The 26532-nt window shown below is 40.1% G+C and overlaps 1 protein-coding gene across 8 annotated transcripts in view; it reads right to left on the reverse strand.

The window, feature by feature from the left end:
• The window catches only part of ryr1b (ryanodine receptor 1b (skeletal)), a 67287-nt gene that overhangs the window by 9544 nt on the left and 31211 nt on the right, over window positions 1–26532 (reverse strand). Inside the window, exons 33-89 of one of the 8 annotated variants that reach the window (XM_082503917.1) lie at window positions 25550–25712; window positions 25371–25457; window positions 24804–25030; window positions 23991–24435; window positions 23344–23907; window positions 22996–23196; window positions 22545–22653; window positions 22311–22457; window positions 21917–22190; window positions 21658–21775; window positions 21417–21549; window positions 21102–21196; window positions 20881–21016; window positions 20613–20796; window positions 20362–20473; window positions 20117–20237; window positions 19850–20019; window positions 19448–19668; window positions 19111–19201; window positions 18888–19028; window positions 18634–18797; window positions 17725–17803; window positions 17557–17646; window positions 17177–17329; window positions 16917–16994; window positions 16734–16809; window positions 16526–16649; window positions 16317–16432; window positions 16138–16205; window positions 15823–15944; window positions 15504–15553; window positions 14686–14746; window positions 14448–14574; window positions 14246–14354; window positions 14069–14150; window positions 13754–13884; window positions 13319–13639; window positions 12923–13163; window positions 12511–12598; window positions 12334–12426; window positions 10388–10558; window positions 10040–10099; window positions 9798–9932; window positions 9523–9635; window positions 9304–9400; window positions 9102–9208; window positions 8961–9012; window positions 8809–8871; window positions 6369–6468; window positions 5853–5932; window positions 5634–5710; window positions 5452–5525; window positions 5026–5043; window positions 2336–2416; window positions 848–936; window positions 466–594; window positions 7–111 (exon numbers count right to left, since the gene is read on the reverse strand). In XM_082503917.1, coding sequence (XP_082360043.1) covers window positions 7–111; window positions 466–594; window positions 848–936; window positions 2336–2416; window positions 5026–5043; window positions 5452–5525; window positions 5634–5710; window positions 5853–5932; window positions 6369–6468; window positions 8809–8871; window positions 8961–9012; window positions 9102–9208; window positions 9304–9400; window positions 9523–9635; window positions 9798–9932; window positions 10040–10099; window positions 10388–10558; window positions 12334–12426; window positions 12511–12598; window positions 12923–13163; window positions 13319–13639; window positions 13754–13884; window positions 14069–14150; window positions 14246–14354; window positions 14448–14574; window positions 14686–14746; window positions 15504–15553; window positions 15823–15944; window positions 16138–16205; window positions 16317–16432; window positions 16526–16649; window positions 16734–16809; window positions 16917–16994; window positions 17177–17329; window positions 17557–17646; window positions 17725–17803; window positions 18634–18797; window positions 18888–19028; window positions 19111–19201; window positions 19448–19668; window positions 19850–20019; window positions 20117–20237; window positions 20362–20473; window positions 20613–20796; window positions 20881–21016; window positions 21102–21196; window positions 21417–21549; window positions 21658–21775; window positions 21917–22190; window positions 22311–22457; window positions 22545–22653; window positions 22996–23196; window positions 23344–23907; window positions 23991–24435; window positions 24804–25030; window positions 25371–25457; window positions 25550–25712 — 7663 coding nt within the window. Of the gene's footprint in view, window positions 1–6; window positions 112–465; window positions 595–847; window positions 937–2335; window positions 2417–5025; window positions 5044–5451; window positions 5526–5633; window positions 5711–5852; window positions 5933–6368; window positions 6469–8790; window positions 8872–8960; window positions 9013–9101; window positions 9209–9303; window positions 9401–9522; window positions 9636–9797; window positions 9933–10039; window positions 10100–10387; window positions 10559–12333; window positions 12599–12922; window positions 13164–13318; window positions 13640–13753; window positions 13885–14068; window positions 14151–14245; window positions 14355–14447; window positions 14575–14685; window positions 14747–15503; window positions 15554–15822; window positions 15945–16137; window positions 16206–16316; window positions 16433–16525; window positions 16650–16733; window positions 16810–16916; window positions 16995–17176; window positions 17330–17556; window positions 17647–17724; window positions 17804–18633; window positions 18798–18887; window positions 19029–19110; window positions 19202–19447; window positions 19669–19849; window positions 20020–20116; window positions 20238–20361; window positions 20474–20612; window positions 20797–20880; window positions 21017–21101; window positions 21197–21416; window positions 21550–21657; window positions 21776–21916; window positions 22191–22310; window positions 22458–22544; window positions 22654–22995; window positions 23197–23343; window positions 23908–23990; window positions 24436–24803; window positions 25031–25370; window positions 25458–25549; window positions 25713–26532 lie in introns of all 8 variants that reach the window. The other 7 variants (XM_082503915.1, XM_082503918.1, XM_082503916.1 and 4 more) reach the window with 7 other exon arrangements.

Below are 26532 nucleotides of genomic sequence, written 5' to 3' on the forward strand. Positions count from 1 at the left end.
CCTTACCTGAGCAAGTTTCATCATCATGTGAGCAAAGACATGTAGAAAGCCCACAACAGCGTCCCACAATCTGCTGTGGGCCAGAGATTGTTGGTTCCCAGTACAGGGACCCTGAAAGTTAACACACACATCGGCAAATAAAGATAATATTCATGTGCGCTTACAAATTTGGAAGACATATTTTTTTCTTTGTAACCAAACAAAATATTTCAAAAATTCTAAAAAGTCTGATTTTGGGAACAAAACTGTGTTTTGAAAAATGCATATCCTAAGCAGGAATACAAAACCTGTAGAATTTCTTCTAAAAAGTCAATTTACTCTGTAATGTACAAAGTTTAGATCTGAAGGGGTTCTCCACTTAACCACTGTCTGGAGGGCCGTGGCAGTAGACCCATATTTGGAATATCCCCTAGAAATCTTATCTTCCACTAAGATTTCTTATCATTCATGCAGCAAGATTTTTACCTGGATATACTCAGTCAGGCTGTTGAAGACCTGCTTGGCCACAGTCATTGCTTTGGAGAAATTCCTCTTGCCAGGCTCATCAATTATGTCTTTTCCTGAGTAGTACCAGTAAAAGTCACTAATGGACTCCTGCATGCAGGAACAGGAGGAAGAACATGATGTTAGCAAGGGTTCTGGATGACTTATTTAACTCTCAAAAAACTTAAAAATATCAGAAGCTAACTGTAATATCTAATTTTTATGATATACTGGATTCATATTAAGACTCTTTTTGAGCTCCCAGAAGTCATTAATAAGAAACCTTTCAAAAGCTTTATTGTATATAAGGTGCTTAATCCTCAGTCTTACCAAAATCAGGGTAAGTACTGTATATCTGACTGACCTGGAGTCGAAGAAGGTAGTCCACAGTGCAGATGATGACATTTATAGTAGTTGTGCTGCCTGTCTGAGTCCTTAAGTAGTTCTGAAAATCTGAGGATAAAAGGAAAATAAAATTAACTGAATTGCCAAAATTAAAGAAGTCTACTTTTAAAAATTCAGACAGACGATAATGCACCAGGTGCATCAAGTGCTGACTTTCAGCTTTAATTCAAGAAGTTTTATAAAAATTTAGCATTAACTGTTTAGGAATTACAGTTCTATATACAGTGTCCCGTGGGGAGACCCAAACAGACGTGAAGAAGATCTGTCTAGAGCAAAATAAAGGCCGCCAGAATGATGTGGACCCAGCTGAAGAGAACAGCCCAAAATAGAGTCCGTTGGCGTGGTGTTGTTGTGGCCCTATGCTCCACCAGGAGTCTACAGGCTCTGTGTGAATTATTAACGGACCCAAGATGCAGACTGCTTAGTTGTGAGCGAGCTTTATTAACAAAAGGGTGAAACAAACAGGGACGAGGTGGACGAAAACCAAAACTTAAGAGTAACCTAAACTGGGAAAAGCTAAGCAAAAACAAACCTGAAACCTTGAGACATGAACCAGAGATACAGGGAGAACAATGCGGGGAGAATGCACAGGAACTGTGACTCATGTTAAAAAAACTTTAGGAGTGTCCAAATCACTCTTAAAAAGAATGAATGAAAAAGTGCACAATGAAACAATTATATCAGTGGTTAATAAAAACTGCTTCACAACTTCTAACCAATCTTTGACACATATATATGGAGAGAGAGAGACAGGGGGAAACTCAACAAACTGGTCAGGAGGGCCAGCTCTGTCCTGGACTGTCCCCTGAAGTCCATTGAGCAGGTTGGGGAGGAGAGTCTAAGCTAACATCCATCATGGACAACACCTCCCACCCCCTGCGTGAGACTGTACGAGCACTGAGCAGCTCGTTCAGCAGTAGACTTTTACACCCACAGTGTAGGAAGGAGCGCTACCGCAGGTCATTCTTACCAGCAGCTGTCAGACTCTATAATGCAGCTTAACATCCTGTTGGTCATCTTACTCACCAGCTTGTTTGTTTACTGTACATTTTATATATAACTCTGTAGATTTGATACATATCCCTGTCCATTTTATAGATATCTCCGTTCAATGTTCACCTTGTGTCTTCCTTTTATATTTTATTTTTCCTTGCTGTAAGAGCTCTGTAACACCGAAATGTCTCCTCCATGGGATAATAAAGGTTTATTCTATTCCATTCTATTCTATATTCCCCACTCATATTCAGCCGAAAGCAATCCTGACCGTGCTTCACAATGCACACGGATAATGACTCCAAGTATGCTGAAAATTTCATTTATGAAATACAAAACTTAATGCTGAAAGTCTAAAAACAAGGTGGCATCACTCTGCCTCATGGAAGATCACTAAATACAGCCGTGGTGTTTGGTGAATAGACTTGTTTTATTTAGTACAGCCATGACTTACCATTATTGTGGCCCTCACAAAGAAGTTGAAGGAAGCGGAAGAGGTCACATGTAAATTCATCGTCTGCCATCACTTTCTCATCTAGGATGAATAACAAAAGGCATGCTAATTAATCTGTGCGAAAGCAGGTTTCTGCAGTCCCAGGACAGCGTACACATGAACTGCTTTTATTCTGTTAGATTATAGTGGTAAACACAAGATTATGTATATTAGGAGTAAAGGTTGATGCTATAGAGGAAGTACCCTATAAAATGCTAGGGTACCTTTAGCTCACGTTTCTTTAACATTTTAATGTTCTTTTGCAAAACTTGAATTGTATCCTTTTTGACTTGATCTATTTGACTTCACCTTACAGAAGTTGTAGATAAAGATTCAGACCAGTTTTCTTTCTATATAGTTTATATATGTATATATATATATTGTGGTTACATTTCACTGTGTGTTATACTTGTATAACTATGCATGTGACAAATAAAGAACCTTGAACCTATATATATATATATATATATATATATATATATATATATATATATATATATATATATATATATATACACACACACACATATATATAAATATATATATACACATATAACAAATTATAAACAAAGAAAAGGGAAAAATGCACCAGGAGATCAAAATATCCAATCATTTTGTCTTCGTACAAGAAAATATAAAAACAAATAATTATTTAATTGGAAATTGTAAACAATAAATTGCCCATAGGCGTGAATGCAGGAGTGAACGTGAGTGCGATTGGTTGTCTCTGTCTTAGCCCTGTGACAGACTGGCGACCTGTCCAGGGTTCACCCTAAGACAGCTGGGACAAGCTCCAGCAACCCCTGCAACCCTGAAAAGGATAAGCGGAAGCGAATAGATGGATGGAAATGATTTTTTCAAATGACCAGTTATAGAAAGATTATAGAATTTAGTATTCAGGTCAGTTTACCTTCATTAAGCGCACTCATCAAATAGTTAAATATTGTAAACCAACTTTATATTGTTCATCTACACATTTAACACTGCTGGATTTAGATTTTATTAGCATTAAAAGTTAAACAGTAAGCACAAATGTTATTTATAGGAATAGGACATGAGTGGACATTATTTAAAATGACATTATTTAATGTTTGTGAAATTGAGATTCATGTTTGAACTTGAAGAACGTGTGACTGTGATGGAATGTGAACAAATGTGTATTGCAAACCAGCTCAACATTTTTTAACACAAAAAATCTGCACAACTCAGATGAACAAGAAGTGTCAGCCACATCACACTGTAGTGGACAATGAAAGTACACATAAAAATCACAAAATAACAAAAATACAGCTGAAAAAACAGGACATGGATACTGATGGTAAACACATAAACACAGATATAACTTCCACGGCACACCATCATGCAGTACAGATCTACTGAACTCTGTAAACTCCTGTTAGCTATCAGCTTGGATGTTGGGGGAAAATCAGGGGGGAATGCAGGAAAATGCACTTTAATAACCACTTTTGTCAATATTTTTGAAGGAACTGGGAAGACTTTCATAATTTCTTTGCAATAGAATCTAACCTAAACATTGCACTTTGCTACATATACTGCAAAAATATCAATTTCACAGTTCTCTAATAGCATGCTATCAGGTAAAAACAGTTTATTTCCAAAAGATGCACAAGCATGCTTCGATTTAATCATGAATGAACAACAACAAATCATAACAAAGCCATGAGGGGGATGCCAGGTTTTTCTTAAAACAACAGTCATGGACACATGCCTCGGGAGAAATACGTTATCATTGTGACTCATGTTAAATATTCCCATAGGTATACCAAGCAAAGAGGTAGCAATAAAGTTAGAAGGCTACCAGAACAAAATACATTAAAGGTATATGATGCAGCAACAGCTGGAACTTTAAAAAGACTTCATTTCTTGTTTCTTACCAGATTGAACTATCACATCGTATCATATGCTGTGCACAAGCAGAGAAGAAATGATGTACAAAAATATGTACAAATAGACGCTATAACAGGGAGATACTCAAGGACTGAGATTCTACTGAGCTGCCTTTGGACTGCCTCGTTGAGCTTTTTTAACAACAAGCACAGTAAAACATTATGACCTGATGATTCATAAACAACGCTACAATACCGATGAAGTAAAGCAAATCAAAATGGAAATGATCAGAGGTTAACCTGGCCATTTACATAGTTTGTGAAGATCAGCCCGGAACGGGAGACGCAAACAAACTACATTTAAACTATGGAAATAAGAGCGACGCAGAGCATAAAAAGTTCCTACACTTTAGCTTCTAGCACAATTTGTGAATGAAATACAAAGAAATAGGAAGATAAGACGATCACATTTCATTCCCATTGATCTATACTGAGACAGAGCTTGATGGAGTTACAGTAGATCTGTCATAAAACACTCAAGGAGGAAAATTAAACTTCACAGCCACTTCAAAAAGAAAAATTAACTTGGATACAATGAATAAATATATCAACATATTGTAATCTACCACTGACCAAATGACTCTAAAGCTTAATTTTACTGGGCTCTTGAGTGAGAAATGAAATGCATATTAAGTTCACAGCAAGGAAAAGGCTAGTCAAAAGAAGAAGAGCCACAAGGGACAGAAAGGACAGAAAGGAGGGGGAGAAAGAAAGAAAAATATATGACAGCAAAGTTTCATTTACCACGTTCTAGCTTCTTATCTTTGAACCGCGAGAGCAGCAAATTGATGCGTAGGAAGGACATAGGCATGAGGAGTAAAGAGTTGAAACGGGCAAAGTGAACAAGATGTAGGGAAGAGAAAAACAAAGAGACGGAGTGAGTCCAGAATTCTCATGACTGTCAGCGAATGATAAACAGTTTCATACATTAACAGTCAAAATGCTGCGACTAACACACATGTGTCATGACTCCTTGACTCTGGACACATGAAAAGATATCTGTACCAGGCATACACATACAGGCACACACAAATGCACAGTATAAAGACTGACACTAAGAAAATATTATATTATATCACAAAACAAAGGAGGAGAACAAAGATGCAGATGTTTGTATGCATTGCATGTTGAGTTTGTGAGTGACCATTGAAAGCTGTCGACCATACTCACTGGTGCCTTCTTCTGAAACCATCCCAAGTCCCTCAGCCTTGTTCTGTCTCTCAAAAGCGTTCAAGTCCAAAACACTGTTAACAGCAAACATTTAATCAGCTTAAAAAGTACAAAAACTTGTATATCCCCTCCAACGGTAAGCAGAAGTATAACATCGACGTAACCATAAATATATTACAGACCTGCAGGTCTGCATCAGAGACTGAATGCTAAGGAAGAACCCCACATCCTTTTTATCCTTCAGATAGTCCAGCATCCTCTGCACACAGATGACAAGAGCATGATGACAACAACGCTCTAATGAAGATGTCAAGATGTAGATAGGCGGTAAAATAAATTTTGTTTTTTAAATCTTTTTAGCCTATAGACATAAATATATCATACTCATGAAGGCTCTTTACCTGCTGTACATCACTGTTGCCTCCATTGAGGATGGAGATTCCCAGTTTGAGTGTAGAAGAAACCATGGCTCCAGGTTCACCTGAAACAAGCAGATACCGCTCGTACAACAACTTGACCCAACCATGAATAGCGAAGCTGGATTCTCTTTGCCAAGATAACAACAGATAAAATGGTAGGAAAGGTTGCCTACAGTTTTTTTATAGCAGGGGAGTCGAATAAGTCTGAGGGAGAATGAGCTGTGCTGCCTCTACAGCATAAAGTGGGTGCGATGGGTTGTCCATGACGGACAGCAGTTTATTCAGTGAGCTCCTAGCCCCCAAAATTTACACGTCCTACTCCCACTACTTTTTTATAAACAGGTTCATCTAACACAGCTAACGCTTGGTTCATAATTTTCACACAAGTGTGTGTGTGTGTGTGTGTGTGTGTGTGTGTGTGTGTGTGTGTGTGTGTGTGTGTGTGTGTAAGAGTGTGCTACTATGTGTCTGTGTGCAGATCTAATGTGCAGCAGCTACCTTTACAGGCGCTGATCATTTGCAGCACCATCTCTGCAGCACCACGGTTGTGCAGACGGGACTGCTGGTACAAGAGCCTCTGTTTCTCCATCTCCTTTTCCTGTGCAGCAGAGTAGCAAGGAAACAGCTGTAACCCTGTCAACAGAGACTGCACTGCCCCCCGCACTTACACACACACACACACACACACACATGTACAGGCACACATACACTAAAAACACACACATCCTGATAATCTTATTCTAAATATAATTTGCTATTGTATTTGCTATACCATTGGTCCTGATGTCATCCAGAGTTGCTGGTTAATAATTCGTGTTATATGTACGTAACACAACTTTTTACACTTACATTTATTTTATCACCTATGAAACAGCTTCTCTTAATCTTTCTTTGTGTTAAGCTCAGTTAAGTGAGCAGATTCTCACTGTTTCCATCAGATAGTGGCCAGTTTGTTTCAGCTAAACTATTCTTTTCAAGTGTTGAATGAACTTGTAAAAAAAAAACAAGCTGTTTTAGTGTTAATACTCGGGACTCTTGAAGACATACAATTCTCTTCCAATGTATTAGTGTTGGAGACAGTTATTCCAGTTTATGATATCTAACACAGGTGCAAACATTCAATTGCAGCAATCATTTCATCCCAGATTGTAACACACACTTCACATATTCTTCTTAGGAAGCAACATCAGTTGCTGGAGTAAAACAACATGCAACCCCTGCTTCCAACAGAACAGCTTAGGGTTGTTCTACTTCACAGCCTAAACTTATATTTTATGCTACCTGGAGTAGCCTGTCTGTATGTGACGCTTGTCTGCTTTTTAGATAAACTATAAGACCCTAAACTGAAACTGAGGAAAAGTTGCTTGCTTGACTAAATATTTTCGACATTTAGAGTTTTGACTTGTCACGATATGAAAATAAAAAAAGACTGTTTTATTCAACAACTTTGAAATATTTACTCTGAAAAAGGCTGATTGGTTATGAGCACCATTTAGTTAAACAGCAGCAGTCTTTGTCAAACTGTCAAATCACTCATCACCCTTCAGATTTATTTGAATTAGATTAATAAAGGTATGTGATATTTTAAAACTACTGAACACTAGACAAACAAATGAGTCTGCACATCTGCAGACACTGCATACTGTTTAATATAACATATTAAGATTAAAGTGAATAAAAAAACACACAAACTTTAATGCTGCGTGACGCAGTATTCTAACTCACGCTATTCGGACTATGCTGCACTATACTTGTCTTTTTTATATTATTCTGTGGTACAGTACAAATACTATAATAATAGCAGGTAATGAACAACCATCCTGTTGACAAAAGAGGTTACATTTGACCCACCCACTGCACATCATGCACAGACCCCCACCCAAAGCACCCAAACCTCTACCTAACCCTCCCTCCGCCCCCCTCCCTCGTGAGCCTGAAGTGTTTTAAAAACATGAATGCACTTTTCTCTGGTTACAGAGATTCCGCTCAGCATAAGAGTATGAATAGAAAGAATGGAAAGAAACTGTGTGTATGAATGAATGTCTCTGTGAATGTAGCTGTTGTATGCTCGCATGAGTGTGTTTGGGCTTGGGGCGGTATATGTACGGCTGACTGTGCAGGCTTTTACTGTATTCTTGGTGAGCACAGAGAGGGAAACTTGTTAGCGCTGTCCAATTCAAAGGAAAGACAAACAAAAATCAATTAGTTGTCAGATGTTAGAACTCTAGTTTTCAGGTGAGTCTATATGGGTGAACACAGTCAAATTAGCAGGTGATTACATGAGTTGTGAGTCAGAAAAGGGTGGTGCATGTCTAGAAGACACTGACCACAAACTCTGAGACTTGCACAGGGGACCTGTTAGGGATCCTGTGCTATGGCTTAATTAATCGCCATTATCTGTTTCTTACTAAATTAAGTCTAAAAGGGGCAACATCACAATTTACGTATCAGGTTCCAAAAGGAACAGAAATTCTGAAATCACCACAGCTGCAACATTACAGTGTCGAAACACCTTGGGCTTGGAAACTGTGATTCTGAAATTTCAATAGCTAGTACAGACTCACTTGTCTGTCTTCACCTGGGTTTTATTTTGAATTCTTTAGCTGCCGTCATCTCTACACTCGAGTCATGCAATTTAGAAAAAACAAAACAAAACAAAAAAAACATTCTTTCAGAATATTGATCCCGACTGGTGTGCAGAGTCCAGGAAAGGCATGCACAGGTCAGTCCACCACAACAGGAAATAGACACGTGGTGTGAGTTAACGAAAGGAAGACAGAAAGGGAAAAAAAAGAGAAATGTAGCAAGAGTGGGGTGGGGGGGGATGTGCCGAGTGTGATGTCATGGTGTAGTCACTCAGTGCGTAGGGAGCTGCTTCTCCGCTGACTCCCCTGCCTCCCTTCCCCTGGTCCCCCCATACCATCTCTGTCTGTCGCACCTCAAAGGATGGCTCCTCCCCCTCCTGTTCTCCCCCTTCGTCCTCCTCACCAATGTGGCAGCTCTGAAAGCAGCAGACAGAATGTCGGTGAATTATTCTCTTCTGAAGTTCAGCTTCAAGATCTATTCCCATTGGTGTTTTACAGGTCTTACCTTTGCCATAATATCAGCATATGACATATAGAGATGGTCAACATCAAGTTTACTGTAAAGAAATACCACAGAGCAGGAATCAGTAAGTGTCACTGAGGAACAGGTCAGAGAACTGAGGCAGAGGAAGAAAGACGCTCTCACAGCTTTTCTGTAAGAGCTGTGCGGCTGAAATGAAGAATCAGCTGATGAAGGGGGTCAGGCTTCGTCTCAGTCTCCTCTTCCTCTTCCTCCTCTTCTTCCATGGTTTTCTAATCGTTAATAGATAGGATAAAACATGACAGACCCTTTGTATAAAGAATAGACAATATGCCAGTGATGAAACATTAATGAAAGTGTAACTTACTGATAAGTCATCAATCATCTTGTCTTCAAATGAGTAACCCTCGGTTTCTAACCAGTTGCGTTTGTATGCATCCAAGAACATGTTGGTTACCCTGTGCCTGCAAACAATGAAAGATCACTGACAATTAGGGATAATTAAGATAATTAGGTATAATGCCTCATAAAGCCTTTTGATTTTATTGTCGATCATGTTTTGAATAAGTAAGTTGCTAATCATTACGTGGTGATGTTGTACAGAGGCGTCATCCTGAAACAGGCCACCACAGCTCTGCGACGCTGTTTAGACAGCAGCTTGTGCCAAACCATTTTCTTTGACTTGAAGGGATGTTCAGTCTAATGTACAAAAAATAAATAATTATCTTGGAAAATGTCTCAATTTTCTTAAGCTCTGCATTGCCTGCTGGGTTATAGTCATAGGATCAGAGAGATAAGGACTTTTTAAACGGAGAGCCAGTTCCAGACCTTCTTTTATTGAGGATGCCTGGTTGTACTCACCACTTCAATGTGGTAAAGGACAGCAGACACCTCTTGTACTCTCTTCACCACCTTCTCCGGATCATCGGCATCTTCTGCTTTCCCAGACATCTCTTTATAAAGAGACATCTGCCAGCGCATTGCTGGGTCCTCTACCTAAAATATAACACGTCAATGTGTATAATGAACAGAATGAATAGATTTATACAGGAATGCGTTTATTATCTTCTTTCAGTTAGTAAAGAAATAAAAAGTCTGCCTACCTTGCCTTGCAGATGCAGGTTGTTGTGCAAGAATTCCCTCACCTCTTCATCTGTGTCTTTCTACGAGTTAAAGAAACCAAGATTTGGAGGACATTTATAATCCTATAGTTTAGTAATTAACAGCACGCAGCCTCTAAACAAATTTGGGAATGAAAAAAGTAACAGAGTTATATGACTGTGGAAAAATTATTATTATATATATAGAGAGAGATAAAATCATTTCTACCCATTTTGTGTCAAAATGTATGCTAACAAAGAAGCAACGCTTTTGCACTATAGAAATTTAAAGCGCTATTAATCTATGAAGCAAGTTTTGCCCAAAGAAATCACATTAATAAGCACAAGTACCAGTGAGTATCTGATCTTGGCAAGGTTGATGAGTTCCTGGTCTGCAGGAGAGCACATATTGAGGCCGATGGGAAGCATCTTCTTTAGCGCTGCTACAATTAGGGAGGTCTGCACAGAGTAGCGGTCCCCCCGTCGCTTCTTCTTGGTACGCTCCTGCTCTGAGCTGCCAGACTACAGAGAGATTAAACTGATTGAACACTTTCTATTCCATGAAGCAACTATATGGCACCAATAAAAAATCCCTTTTCAGAAAATGGTTTGTGGCATTTAAGGCTTTGGAGAATATTTAACAACTAAACAACATATTTTCTTCAACTTTTCGTGTCATGTCATGTGCTTCATTGCTGCACCAGCAACAGGTGTTACACACAATGCAGCTTCACTGTTAGTACTGCAGTGGCCAGACAGGGCACATCCTGTCCATTGGACATCACAGAGAACAGCACATGGGGTCAGCTCCATTGCGTGGAGCTCTTCTCACACGCTCCTATCCAGAGGCTGACAATGCTCATTACTGTCTGTTGTCTGGCCTCACAGCACCCTCTCTGCCCTTATTGTGCATGCTTGGTGTTGGTGTGTGTGGGTGGAAAACACTCTATGGGCTTTGAGAGTCATTGTGATGATCAGGAAACAGAAGCTCACTACAGTAATGCCCATCTGATAGCCCAGGAGAAGAGGTTCTACTTGCACCAACCACGTAAAACATCAAACAGTGATTAGGTTTATTTAACAATTTAATGGTGTCAATGAACATGACATGAAGTAACGAGTCCAGTTAGTAAATATGATGACAGTATTCTGGTGATGTAGTGAGAGCTAGCTTAATTTCCTGCAAAAGATCCAGCGACTGACATTTGCTACTGGTGGACCGAGCAACAGCAGGGTATGGACTTTTGGTTTAAACAGCTACTGAAAAGAGAAGAGTCCCCCAGTGCAGGAATCTCTGACACAAAAGCTGAAAAAAAAAAAACCCCAAGCATCAGTGACACAAGTAACATCACAGTAGCACGGGCTCCATAACTGTATCCAACAAGGATCATTGAAAGGCAAACTATTTACTGGTCAAAGAAAAACAGGGTGATGGTACTCGGCTGCAGGAGTGCACACACCAAATTATATACGCTACTGCTCTGCCGAGCACCATGAAACCTTTCACACTACTGTGATCTACAGCAAAGAGCTTTCATCAAGCTGCTCCGGACCCCTACTCACACATATACAGACACACATAAAAGCATATGTTTGCGACACATTCACACTCACATTCTTTACTCCTAAAAAACATCACTAATATATTTGTGTATAATATAATCTCACACTTCATTCATTCACTCATAGATGTGTAGTGAAGTCTCTCCTAAGAGGAAAAACCCTGTATGTGTGTGTTTGTGTGTTTGTATACGTGTGAATATTGGGATCTGTCTATTAGCAGTTGATGAAATGCCTCCGCAAACTCAGGGTGCCATGCGATCAGCACAGCTCTCGTGCACAAACACGGTCTAACCTCTCCATCTCCGGCCTAGTGGCCCAGCGTCCAACCCCGACACAGGATATATATGGAGAAAAAACAGTTAGCAACAATCTTACTACTACACTATATACTGCCGCTTACACAGACCTGGGAAAAAAAGGATATTAATATTTATGTAACAGCCCATCAGTCTTCTTGTAGAAACTTATTTGTGAAATGACTGAAATGAACACTTACAGAATAATCATAAAGCTACAGCAGCTTAAAGAAAAACAATGAAATAACAGCTGAGAAAACACCAAGAAGGGCTTCCTGTTACTTTTCTCTGCTTGTAATGGGTGGTGTTAGTGAAACATTAATTATTAGAGTTTAGTTTCTTAATGTGTTATGACTCAAGATATGGAAGTAGGTGAATCAAACCTCTAGAGAACAGGCAATGTTTTACTTTTACATTTCCTTTGCTCTCAGATAGTACCTTGCTCATCTTGCTCTTACTGTCAGCAGTCAGGAAGGACATGTTGTTGATCTCATTCATCACCACGAAGTTCTGCTCCTCCCTCTTGAAGTTCTGCAATATATAACACAATAAAGATGCTAAACGAGAGACGGAATAAATGCATACATATATGATGTCAGAAAACAGAAGACTTACGTGGGATTTGGACCAGAAAATGAAGACCTCTCCCACCATCCTGAAAAGCTCCTCTGCATCTGGGTCTGGACAAGTCAGCCAACTTGCCCTACAGACACAGGCAGCAATAGATAGTTCTTAAACGTGAATCATGACCAGCAAAAAAAAGGGTGAAATGAAAGTGGAGCTTTCTTTTAAAACCTTGAATTATTGTTCCTGTGGAGTTTCCTGTTCTACTGTTCAGATTTTGAATTTATTATTTCTTGTAGGTTTAGTTCCCTGGTTCCATCCCTCTGCCTCAATAACAACATTGTGCCTCATTGCAAGACAAAAAAGCGTCATATTATGCTCCCCTAAATTTCTAATTTCAATAAAAAAAAGAAAACTGAAGCAGAAATGTGTTTCATATAAAGGTGCTGCTAATCTCAGCTACCTGTTGTTGTCCACGTAGCGAATGAGCAAAGGGTAGAGAGCGTACAAGTCCCGACAGAGTACAGCAAACTCATCTCGAATGGTCCCGTTTTCGCTGTCCACCTCTGTTTTGCCCTCCATGCGCAGATGATCCTCCTCTGCCACCACCTTTGCTGCACGCTTCTTCAGCTTTTCCATGGTTGGGATAAAGTGGGATTTAAGCATCTCTGGTTTAGCCCTGCTGACAATGGGCTGAGCGAACACTGGACAAGGCACAAAACATTTGCCAGTCATCTCCAAATAATAGTTGTGTAACATGTGAAAATGTAGCTGTTTACACATTATGATATGCTGCAATACTATAGCTGTGTGTCACGTGACATTATTTTGGCTTATTGTAAATCCTCTGGTCACTAACCTGCTAATCTTTTCATCCAAGAGGCTTCATCTATACCCAGGTTGTTAACCACAATCTTCATGATGCTACCCAGCAGCTGGTTGAGTTGCTCGGAGGTGACAGCGGTGCAGAGCTGGCCGTCCTGCTCGGGGAAGTTCTCTGGGCCTCTCTCCCACCAGCGCGGGAGATAGTTGCACAGCATGGGCAAGGTGATCTCAATCACATGGGGCATTTCTGTGTAGCGAGCTCCAGACTCAGCCAGGTCATGGATCTCTTTCATCAGAATCTCCAGTTCTGGGATGTCAGGACACAGCTCTTCTACTTGATTGGGAAGACCAAGAACTAAGCGGGGAGAGAAAAGACGAGTGAAATCACGGACATGAAAAATAACTCAGCATGAACACTATCTAATAGTTTGAAGCATGTAAAATGAATCATAAAGGTAAAAGAACTCACTTGCTCTCTCTCTAGGAGTCTTGGTCGTGTAAACAGAAAATGAGTTGAATTCATTTAGCACTGGTTCAAGAAAGGCTACCGGCATAGCAGCTGCCAAGTGGGCCAAACACTCGCCAAGAGCTGGTCGCTGTCTGCAAAGGAAGGAAAAACATGCATACTCATAAGATGTCTGTATGAAATAACACATGCAAAATCAACCTTTGAAAGAATACGTGCGCATAAAGAAAAATAAATGTTTCTTGTTATGATATCTGATATATAATGAAAAAAGTAAAACTAGTTCCAGGCTTTTTTTTAGACCATGTCTCTACTCACTTCTCCACATGTGGAGTCTTCACAGTGCCCAAAGAGTAGATGCTGCACATTAGACGATAGCAGGATATCTGCAAGTCGTCCACTGAGAATGTCGAGAAGAGACTTCATTAGCTCTGAGTTGGTCCAGAGTAACAAGTCATTAATGGTTCATTTAAAGGACAAAAGCATTCTACTTACTCATGACATCATCACCAAACTGGTGTTGGGCAATGTGGTCAAACAGTGAAGTGAGGACTGGCAGCAGGGCAGTGGTGGTGTAGTTGATATTCTGTGCTACACCCTTAACCTGTAAACAACACACAAATACAGATTTCAGTTCACAAGAAAAACATGAACACATTTGTTTAGTGAGCAAAAAGAAGAGAAAACCCTCTCTGACCTGGTTTCGACTGGACACCTTGCCCAGTTTCAGATTTTCAACCATCTTCTCAATGTCATCCGCAGCGCTCTCAAAGAACTGACGCAGGCCGGCTTTCACAATCTCAGGGCCTGATTTCATAACAGTCCTTAAAGAATACACAGAGAAAACGTTTTTCTAAAAATCTCAGACAGTTTGTTTCCATTTTCTCTTTGCTTGAGGAGCAATAGGGATGTTTTATGGGTATATTGTGATCTACCTGGCATCCAGTGATCGTGAGAGAATGTGCAGGCAGTTTACCACTGCAGGGGCATCCGTTCCTGAAAACATAACAAAAAAGGTGCATTGTCAGTGCTATCCTTCAGCTCTACAAGAGCCCAAATTACTGCAAATGCCACAATTAGCTCTAAACCTGGTATACAGTTTGTTGGGAAATATTGAGCAAACTCACAATTACACTACAACGGTAAAGTCTGAATCTTCTGAATCACAAATGTTAAATACATAGCTGAAACAACAATAATTATTATTTAAGAAAAGAGCATAAAAAGTTGTTAAAAACAGTTTCTTAAGTGCAATGCCACCATCACAGAGTTTTATTTGGGCACGTTTAAAGTGGAAGATCATATTGTGCTGGTGAGACAAGCTCACCTGTCCACTGGCCATGTAACAATGACAGTCTACTTAAGACATATGGTGGTGAAGGGGAGTAAAATGACAACAAAGCATTCATTGTCTCATATAAGCCAGGATGATAAGACACGACAAAGCTGCAGTACAGTACCAGTGGATATCTGACGCCGTCACAGACATTCATGCTAACTTTGTGGATACCTTTTAAATCAAAGACAAACTACAGCAAACATTAAAGCCAAGCAAAAGCTGAGCTAAAGACAGAGAAGAGAAGAACTGGTAAGTTAGGAGGAGGTGACGATGATTTATTAGTTTGATTAGTATGTAAAGTAAAGGTAGGGAGGAGGAAGAAGCAAAAAAATAAAACGCTGTAATAAAGAGAAATTACACAGGAAAACAAATACAGAGATGGTGACAGGGCATGACATCATGCAATTTCCTTACCAAAAAGAGATACTCTGTGCCTCACCAAAGCAGCCAACTTACAGAAGATACTGAGGTAGGAGGAGAAAAGAGGAAGGGAGAGAGGAAGGGAGTATAGTAAGGGGAAACAAGGCAGGAAAAATGTTTGAAGTACACATAAAGCAAAAGGAAAGTAAAGGAGATCATGGATATCACACAACAGGAGAAAGATGGAGGGACATGGAAGGAGAGGACAGATACTATCACACTGTCCTAAAGGGAAAGGAAATGCCAATTTTTTCAGGACACATAATTCAAGGTAAGATTGATTTTTTTAAAAATATGGTTTTATGACACATACCTCGCAATCATCTCCTTCTCTTTATTTGAGGAATGACCTCCACTGCCCAATACTTTGGCAGGAGTGGAGAGAAAGTACAGGCAGTGGTTCTTGAAGTACTGATTTACCAGCGGCAAGAGGATCTATAAAAAATAACCCAGCATAAAATATCCAATTATAAATAGTATCTGCTTAGTAAAGCTACAGAATAAAAGGTGTTTCTCAAAAACACAAATTGTGGCAGTTTTTTCAGTCCCTACAACTTCAGCACAGGATTCTGTTACAACTATCACCCTCTGACATCTGAAAAAAAGTACGACGAATAAAGAAGCTCACCTTGGCAAAGAATTTGATTTCTTGTTCGTGTGGTGACTTTTCCACTCTACCGCTGCTAACTACAGCCTCTGTTAGAAAAAATAAAAATAATAATTAAACCACTTCTGACTTTATTTCTGGTCTAAACAGCAGTGCACACAGTATAAGTACAAAAATCTATGTGTGTTCAATCACAGTACCAAGATGAGCGATGAATTCCTGGGCAATGTCCATCCATTTAAGAAGCTTCTGAAGGAAGCCATAAGCAAAACGCTTTTCAATGGAGGAGATGTCCTGTTCCATATCCTTTAGACCTCTAGGAGTGGAAAAAAAGATGGAGGAAATATGGAAGGAGTTGAAAGAGAAAAATGGATAGCTCTAATCTTAAACTCTGAGAGCTCCAGCTTACCTCGTCACAGCATATCCATTAAGCTGGAGGAACTTGAGCAGGTCCTGGGCTTTCTCCCTGTCTCTGGCCTTCTCCTTAGCCGTCAATGTGTCATAAGGCACGAGCAAAGGATGAGTACCACCACCTAGCAAGGGCACAAGTCATTTTTTAAATCAACATATCATTAAAAAGAAAACTCCCAGTTTACTGTAATAAAAACTACTCTTGCCTTTGGACTGTAGCTCCAACTTCTTCTTCCTGCCCCAGGTGTTGTGATAGTTTTCTGCTAGCTGTTCAGCCATAGACTATGTGGAAAGAAAATAAATAATTATTCTACCTAGTTCTTTAAAGGTATGTGAGCAACTTGTGTGACCTATAAATGCTGGGGAAAATCTGACCAGAAGAGACATACTTGCAGCTCTCTGGAGAGGGCCATTCCTGAGATGTCTACTGGCTGAGGGCTGTATCCGTGACTCGGATCATAAGTGGCCTGAAGACAATTTAAAAAAAGATCTTGTGTGTAACAGTGTCCATGTGAAGTTTTTCAGTAAAAGAGAAACTCCATTGTTTCCCCAATTTAATTAGGCCAAGAGAAAATTCATTTTGCATGATCCACAAATGTTCTGTTTTTACACTTATGTAAAAACCTTGCATTCCTATATGGACTTTTACCTGAGCAGTTTGAGAGATTTTGCGCGTGGCGGTGGTGGCGGCGGCCTTTTTCTCGACTTCTCCTTCTCCATCCCTTGCTTTCTCTATGGTCCACTCCCATGCTAGCATAGCTTTGACGGATTCTTTAATGGGCCAACGATAAATCTCCTTGTCCTGAGAAAAGGAGGTAGAGGGCTTTACAATTAACAACTAAGCTATACTATGAATGCCCATAACAATAATCATGCAAAAATAGTCAAAAGGTCCATGGGTAATGAATACTAATTAAGAAGATCTGGCATCCTCATATTTAATGGAACACAGGGACACTACAAAAGGTTAGATATGATTAAGTGTTCAGAATTTCAAGCTTCAGACTAAAACAAGTGAAAAATCATTACCTTTTCAGAGAATGTTTTGTATGGCCGGAGCATCGGGTGAGTCTTAGCATTCTCATCTAGCACCTCTCCATACGTCCAGTTGTTCTGAATCTGAAAAATGATTTAAGCAATTATTACAAATAATACTTTAAAAAACATTATTGCTTACATTATTCCCTTATTACTGACCTTTTCAAAAGCCCATTTATCATGAGTGTGTTCTGCATACTTGTTGATGAAAGGATCCAGTCTCTCTGGGATGATAGTGCTGAAAATTTAGTCATATTTACTGTTACTCAAATAATCTAATATCTAAACTTAACTTCAGAATGCCACTATGACTTTATAGAAATTACAGTGTAGTTTCATGTAAGATGTTTATATCTTCCTTTTCAGTTACATTCATAACTGCACTTGAAGATTTGAGCAACACTTAAACGCACACACCACACTCCACAGGATGCACTCAGAAGCTGTCCTACAGTTATATATATATATATATATATATATATATATATATATATATATATATATATATATATATATATATATATATTCTCTCTCACGATCACTATATATATATATATATTATTTTATTTTTTTAACTGCTGTGTGACTGTCTGCTGCTCGTCAAATACATTTTATTGCAATGTTGACCCTTATGGAGTGCCAGGACTGACATAATGAATTAATTAAATACACCATTAAAAAATTAATTAATTGTGGCAATAATTGATTACAATTGTAAATAAATAAATAATTAATATATAAAATTTAATTAAATATTTATTTAATCAATTATTTCCCATTTTAATGAATTCTTTTCAATTATTGACACATTTAATTAATTATTTAATGGTGTATTTAATTAATTAATTCATTCATTCATTCATTCATTCATTATGGCAGTCCCAGCATTCCATAGACCCTGTGCTAGCTTGCATATGACAAATACAACTGAAACTGGAAACAATCTTTAAAAAATCTGTTCAAATATGTAATTATAACTATCCATCACTGACAAGGTACACGTTGACTCTCTTCCAAAAGCAATAATGCACTAAAATAACATCAAACAGTCTTTCTTTCAGTTCTCACTTGGTGGTCTCTACTGGTTTTGGATCAAAGTTGCCTTCAGCATCCACAGAGGCCTTTTTCTCAGTGTGAGAGGAGTAGCTGGCATCCACATAGTCAGGGGGGATGGCTCCAGCTATAGCACAGAGGCAGGGCATGGCAATCTTGAAGAGCTCTGCATCAAATTTCTAGAATTTAAATTCATATTAGAGAAGCCAAGTTAGTAATTCCTTAACTTAAACGATGTGCACTTATGGAAGGTTAACAACATCTCCCACCTTGTGTGCCAACGATTCGAAGATTCCCCAAAAGAGTTTTCGAGAAAGATGCAGCTCCTCCTCAGAAGTCACCCCAAAATTCGCCCATCCATTTGGCAAGCAGTAGTACTTCCAACAGCGCTCATAGTGATTGGTCAGCAGCTGAAGCAATTCAATTCATATGTGATATAAAAATTAGATTATATAAACAAACAAACAGAACGCTGTTATACAGAAGACTCACCTTGAGAGGCATCTTTGCATATTCATTGAGGATGGGTACGTCAAACACCAGCCGTCTAAGCAAATGCTGCAGCATAGAGGGTCGAAGGTATCTGTGGATATCACCGTAAGTTTAAAACTGTTTGAAAAGGCACGTTTCATCATTCACTTCAAAGTTTGTAATTTGTTGTGAATTTGCCGTTATCATTAGATCTTTCTTGTAAAAGAGATAATGTCTCGAAAACCTCCCCAGGCTGAATAAAGGTTAAACAAATAGAAAATAAAGGCTTCCTTTTTGGAGTTATTCAGCTTGCTTATTTAGCATTTGCTATACAGAGAGGGTTTTTTTAAATACTGACTTGCAGAGGGACATGAGACACTCCTCTATAACATCCCTCTGAGCCTTGGTAAGGGCTCGGCCACGAGACAGGCGATAAATTGTGTGGAGCATGGAGTCGATCATGATGGCCCGGTGGTCTGTTCCAGCAAACAATGGCGCACACTTTGTAAGAAGAGGCAGTACAGCCGAACAGAGGTAGCGGTTCAGAGCCAAGGCCATTTCAGTTGTGCTGAATGCCGCCTAAAATCAGAGAAGACAAAAAACTGCTTAGACTCACTGCATTACCTTAAAGACAGACGGATACATTAACTATATCAAAGGGAATCTATAGCAAATTACATCAATATGCAGACTTTGTACTGAAATCTAGAATTTACAGAAGGAAATTTTATCTGTTAGGTCTGTGCCTTTTTTTTCTCACCGTATCCAGAGAAGCTGCAGCTCTCATGTCAGGCAAGAAGCCAACCTCAAGCACATGAAGCAGGAAGTCCTGGTTATCAATACCGTACACTCTGTCGAGGAAGAGCACCATGGAGGCCTTGTGGTCTGGCACAAAACTGGCAGACATCTTGGGCTCAATAATCTGGCCATCTGTGGTTAGATAGGAAAAAAAACCTTATGAAGTAGGGCGCCACATTTTTTAAATTATTACAAAACATCCCTGTATCAGCATAACTTTTTATCCAACCTTTGCCATATGCTGGAATCTGCACAGGTAAGCTGATTACTCCAACCAGGTCCTCTATAGGCACCAGAGACCTCAGGATGGCCCTGATTCTTAGAGCTTCACCCTTACCCGCTTGGATCAGCTACAAATAAAAAAAATAAATAAATTGTGCTATATGAAACTAACTCCTACAAATCAAACACCCACAGATCCACTCTTCCTGGAGGTTTGAGGGATAGAAATATGTTAAAAGCTGCTCTACTTACATGCATCTCTGGGGCACAGCGACCCAGCAGATCAATGAGAGCCGAGTAAAAGGACATGATGGCATTTCCCAGATGCACACGGTTCTCCTCGTGCTGTTCCTCACCACCAAACCTGCCAATCCAGATAATGTTATTTTCTATAAGAAAATTTGTTGTGCTGCTGTGAAACTACACAGTGATTTGTCTAAGCTGTTAGTTGGTGTTATTTTGTCAACAAAAATCGAATTCACTGCCACTGCGCCAGCCCTTACATGAAGCGCCTGTCTTTCTTAACAGTGGGCCCATCTCTTGCCGGATCCTCTGATATCTTGATGGCCTCCTCCATTGCAGCCAGCAGGCCATTACCACCCTCTCCTCTCAGGGCTGGGCCAAAGCACTCAGGGCGACGGATGAGCAGACGCACCACAACGGTGGCATTCTCTTCCACGCTTTCTCCTAAGGGGAGTAGGTTGTAGGAGGAGGTAAATATTAGTGGCGACTACTTACAAATCTCATCATTATAAAATAATCAAAGCCAACCATTAACGAAGACAGCAAAGCGGAGGAAATCCAGGTATCTCTCGCCGCCACAAGGATTCCAGCCAATGTCAGGGTAGCCCTTAGACAAGAGCATTGGACACATCTGCAGTCCACAGCCTGCCAAGTATGTCACCACCTACCTCGTGTGAGTACCAAAAGGAGAGATTATCAGATAACAGTTCCACTATAGCCTTTTTTTTTAAAAAAAATTTCTCTCTAACCATTTCCAGTTCCTGCTCTTGTAAAGCCAAGGCCAGCTCGTTATTGTCAATACAGGAGGCTGCAGCCACATCCAGGGGTGTGGATCCACGCATGCCTACATAGGGATATAATCAGTGAGTTTATTCATTCATCACCTGGTATAAAGATCCCAGCACATTAAAACTCATTTAGAAACGTCTTACCTGCATGCTTCAGTGAATTAAATTTTATTATAATTGTTTCATGATTATTCAAAATAAAAAAGATTTAAAAATAAAATCTGTCCATAATAAGCCATACACAGAGTACAGTAAACAGTGTAACAGGGGACTCACCCAAGCCGATGCCGCTGTTCTGCAACAGGTAGCTCAGATGCTCAAACATAGAACGCTGGTTCTGTCGGCTGATACGGCAGAAGTAACACAGGAAACGACAGCAGCTGGTCACCATTTGGGGGAATCGAATCTCCTGGGCAAGAAAAAAACAAACATTTTTCTCAGATGCATAATGTCTGATGTGTGCTGTGTTATAAATTGCAGGCCTGGAAAGTGAAAGGCTTGAAGAAATCACAGTTACCTTCGAATCTCCTCCTCCACCTAACACGTTGACCATCACTTCCATCACAGTCTCATGCATACCCAGAGCTCTCATCAGATTGGGGTGTTGGTAGAACACCTTGTTATTCATGATATTTCTGAAAAAAAAAAAAACAGAAGCCATACATCAGTGTTACATTACTTAATAAAATAACATCACATGTTCTATTATTATAACTCAAAATGTAACAAACTAACTCTAAATTCCAAAGTATACACTATTTATCCCCCACACTAACCCAATGCTCTGGATCATAAGCCGCTCCTCTTCAGGACCCATCTGGACGATGAGCAGTGATCGGATCTGTCCCAAACACTCAAGTAGTTCCATGGTGTCCTGAACGGACACGGCATTGATGGCATATGCTTTGGGCAGTGCTCGGATCAGCTCGCCAAGACCGTCGTACAGTCGGTGTAGAAGGCTGAACATCAGTCGCACCAGCTCAGGGTTCTGAACAAAAGACTCCTGAGCCCAGTGGATCATGGTGTGGGAGATCAGCTCCTGAAGGGTGCCTGGGTGAAATGAAGGAAGAGCGTGTTATAAACTCAATTTAACTCTTACCCTAAAGCTAAAAAGAAAATGCAGATCGGGTCCTTCAACTGTTTCACAGGTAATCTAAGTGTTAATCTTACTGGGTTTTGCTTCTTCCTCCACCTCTGGCTTTTCCTCCTCCTCCTTCTTCTTACGGAGGCTTTTAACCTTGTCTACCAGACTAACAAGTCTGCCCCTCAGTGAAGTGTCCACCTCCTCCTCCTCTGGTTCCTCCTCAATATGTATACCTATGGTAAAAATGTGACAACAGCATTAAACACCCATAAACAGCTTTTCACACCTGAAGAAATTCATAATTACACAAAAATGCTCACCACAGTGAAGCAAGAGGTCATTGTGGAATTCTGCCAGTGTTTCCCGCACGTCCTCGGGAACTGGAGAATCTTCATCCTCCAAGTGTTTGAAGTTCGTTAGCATAAGAACCTTAACAGAGAGCACATTATAGCAGCTATATCAGGATATTTTGTGTGTCTTTTGCTATAAATATGGTTCGTTTTGTTGTCGTCTGAACAGCATATGGGAAACTTAACAGTTTATCATCAGATCTCAAGAACTAATAATTAAGTCATCAAGTACATGGTTTGTACTTAATCATTATAATTAATCTTTAAATCCTTAGATCTGATGATAAACTGTTAAGTTACACTGTTCTCAGTGTAAGTTTTTACTTTTCAAAGATGAATATCAACTAAGAAATACCATCTAAATTAATTCAAACCTGGAGCCTATGAGACATTTGTTTAGTGTGATAATATTAGTTATTACCTGGTCCTGTGGAGGCGAGCGGAACTCCCGGGTCTTGCGTGCAGTCTCAGCAGCTGACATGGTGAATGCTCTCATTAGCTGGTTGTAACGGACACGTTGATTGCTCTTAACATCATGGACAAACTGGTCTGAGAATGCTACAATGGCTTCCACCCTGTGTCTCAGCTCGCAATCGCAGAAGTACTGCAGGAGTGTGCACATCTGAAAGAGCAAGGTGAGACAGGAACATAAGTTCTAATGCTAATAATTTAAAAAAACAAAACAATTTATGATATGAGATCCTCTGACACAATTATCCACATCAGTTGTGAAACTGTAAAGCAGTCATAGTTTAAACATCACAATGACCTGCAGTTTGACAGACTCTGGCAGCGTCATCTGTAGCAGTCCTTCCTCCAGACCCTCGTCTTCCTCCTGTGCTTCTGCTTCCACTGCCTCTGACTCCTTCTCTTCCTCTGCTTTCTCTCCATCTACCTTTCCTCTCTTAGCCTCTTCTTTGTCCTTTTCCTCCTCTTCTCCTTCTTCCTTGGGCTCAGCCTCTTCCTCCCCACCCTCTCGTTTCTCCAGCTCTTTTAGCTCCTCCTCTTCCTCATCCCCAACCCCTTCATCCTCAAGCTCGTCTTCGGCTGCTTCTTCCGATTCCTCCTCCTTCTTTTCCTCAATTTCTCCTTCAGCAGCTCCACCCTCTTCAGCTTCCTCCCCTTCCTTTCCACTGAAAACATTGGGATCGATCATCTTGAGAATGTGCTTGGTGTCATCATCATTGAAGATGCCCATAATAAGCAGTGTACTGATTAGCTTCAAGATTGGGACAAAGTGGAACTCTACACTGCCTCCTACTGGATCCCGCATGGCCTGGCTACCATCCAGCACAGCCTCTCGTAACATGTTAATCGCCTTTGTTTTCAGCTCCTACAGAAGCAAAATAACAAGTAAGTAAAGGCAGAAAACATTTAAGATTTTTGGTTTAATGCACCTTGTCTCCTGTTTCTTACCTGTAGAGGAAAGACAGGACTAATGGTGTACAAATCAGGGTCTGTGCCAACAAAGTTGATGGATGAGAAATGCAGCTTTGGCCGTAAGCAGGTAGTGAGACCAACACCAGGTAAGGAGTGGGCTTTTATTGCATCAGGATAGAGCTTGATGCTGAGGGTCTCTTCGGTCATGGGAACAATGAATTCCCTGTTGGTTCCCAAGCGTGCCCGTTTTGCTGATTCCAGATGAATGCTGATAAGCAGATCATAGAAGCCGCTGCGAAGAGGTCCAGGTAGGTAGGTGTTCTCAATAGCATAGAAAAGCTGGGATTCATCCACATGACTGCATAATGCATGAGCCACTCGGTTGTTCCCAAGTGCGCACACAGCACAGTAGAGCATGAGTGTATGATAGTGGAACTTCATCAGATCCTGACGCTCTGACAGCTCCAGGATATCAATACATCTGTGGAAAAAAAAAGTCAACTTCATTGCATTGTATGCATTATATGATCATGACAAATCTTTTGTAATAACTATATGTTAATCGCTCTATATATTTACCTTCCCTTTCTTAAATCACACTCTCATGATAAAAAAAATGTATTTTTTGGTTTTCAGCTCTCTTAATGCGGAAAAAAGAAAATAGCTTCTTCCTCTGACATCTCTAAATACATCGGGTATAACAAGTAACTGACATTTGCAATGATAAAGTTAAAAGATGTAGGGATTGCTGATCTGCTGCTATCTCAATTATTTATAGCAGGAATGTCATAAATGCTATATGAAAACTCTAAACTTAAGAGTTTTCTGCATCGACATTCTGTTTCTGACCTGTTCTCCTCTGGGATGTGCAGTGCCATCATGATGAGAGGTTCAACACACTCCACCATCCAGCCTAACCGCTCATTTACTTTGCCCGTCTCTGGTTTGAGGAAGTGATTTGGCATACGACTCCAGATAACTGGAGTCAGCATCTGGACATCCAGCCTCGGGGGGCACTGAGGGACTGGATTGTTACGTTCACTGTGGAACATCGCAGCTGAGATAGGCATGATGTTCTGATATGAGAGATACAGTAGAGGTGAGCTTACTGTCATTTGAAGGAAAAAATAAATTCAACTAGATTTGAAAAATACAGAAATTCAGATGTGAAGGTACAGGTAAAAAAATAGTGGTTCATTTTATTAAAAACACCAAACATCATCATTAATAAATGATGGACAACATCTGGTCCAATATTAAAAGAGATAAGTAGGAGAATTGCAATGCAAGATTGGACCGTGCTCCACTCCCAAAGACCACCAACGTGGGTCTGACTTACATTACCATACATTTCTAAATTGGTGACACTTTAAGAAAAGGCAGCTGCAAAAGAGAGTGAAAACCGTTCCATCTGACCTTGAGTTTGCCCAACTCTAGCTGCACCATGTTCTGACTGAACGGCTGAACGAAAACTGCAGGGAAGAGTTTGGTGTTCGGCTCCACCTGACAGAACATAGCGTTGTCACATAGCTCATCAGGATACATTTAAAGCAAAGAATAAAAAACACAGATAAATCTATTTGACTTTCCCTTACCTGGTAGAAAGTATTAATCTCCTTTCCATTTGCCGTAAAAGTCATTAGACCTGTTGCCAGATCAACAAGGCAGCCAATCACCATGTCCTCCTGGCTAAAGCGGGTCTGTTGATTGCTGACCAGGTCCCCTCCCCACACCATGTAACAATTACTGTGCTTCATGCTGCAAAGAATGAGCAAGAAACACGGCTGTAATGAAACTCACTCCAGTTAAACTCATCTGTCTCAATTGAAATACTATTGCTGATCAAAATTCTTTACAGTAACTAACAAACCAAAAAAAAGAAGTAGATGTAAGCAAAATAGAACCCTAACTAACTTTGAATTGTATTTTCTTTATTTTATTTTCTGTCATACACTGTGAATATGAATAGAGCTTCAAATAATGAGTTCAGCATATGTAAAAGTAACCTGATGATTGTATTTTCTACAAAATATGAGTTTTTTAAGAATAAGAAATTGTCTGTGAAGGTTCTCAGTCATCCAGGTCATCGTAGTCAAAGGAGCTTGCAAAGAAAAGCGTCTGGACTTCTTTAAGTTGCTTGAAGACGTTTCACCTCTCATCCATGAAGCTTCTTCAGTTCTAAGGTCAAATGGTGGAGAGTCCCAGATATAAACCTAGTGGGAGTTTCCCCCCACAGAGGGACAAAAGGACCCCCTGATGATCCTCTAATCGCCTGAGCCAAGGTGTGAAACTGGGTGTGGGTCCCAATCAGCCAGAGTTTCGGGTGTGTTCATTGTGAAACCTGGCCCCACCTTATCATGCGAATTCCTGAGGTCAGATGGCCCAGGATGTGAGTGGGCGTTAAGGCGTCTGGGAAGGGATCTCAAAACTGGATTATAGATGGCAGAGAGTTGGTGTCGTAAACCACCGCCTCTGTTCAAAGATGGTCGCTCACAGTGGACATAGATGGCTTCTTTCACTCCTCTTTCAAACCATCTGTCCTCTCCGTCCAAAATGTGAACATTGGCATCCTCGAAAG

Source organism: Aulonocara stuartgranti (assembly GCF_965226115.1).
Source record: "Aulonocara stuartgranti genome assembly, chromosome: 14".
NCBI lineage: Eukaryota > Metazoa > Chordata > Actinopteri > Cichliformes > Cichlidae > Aulonocara > Aulonocara stuartgranti.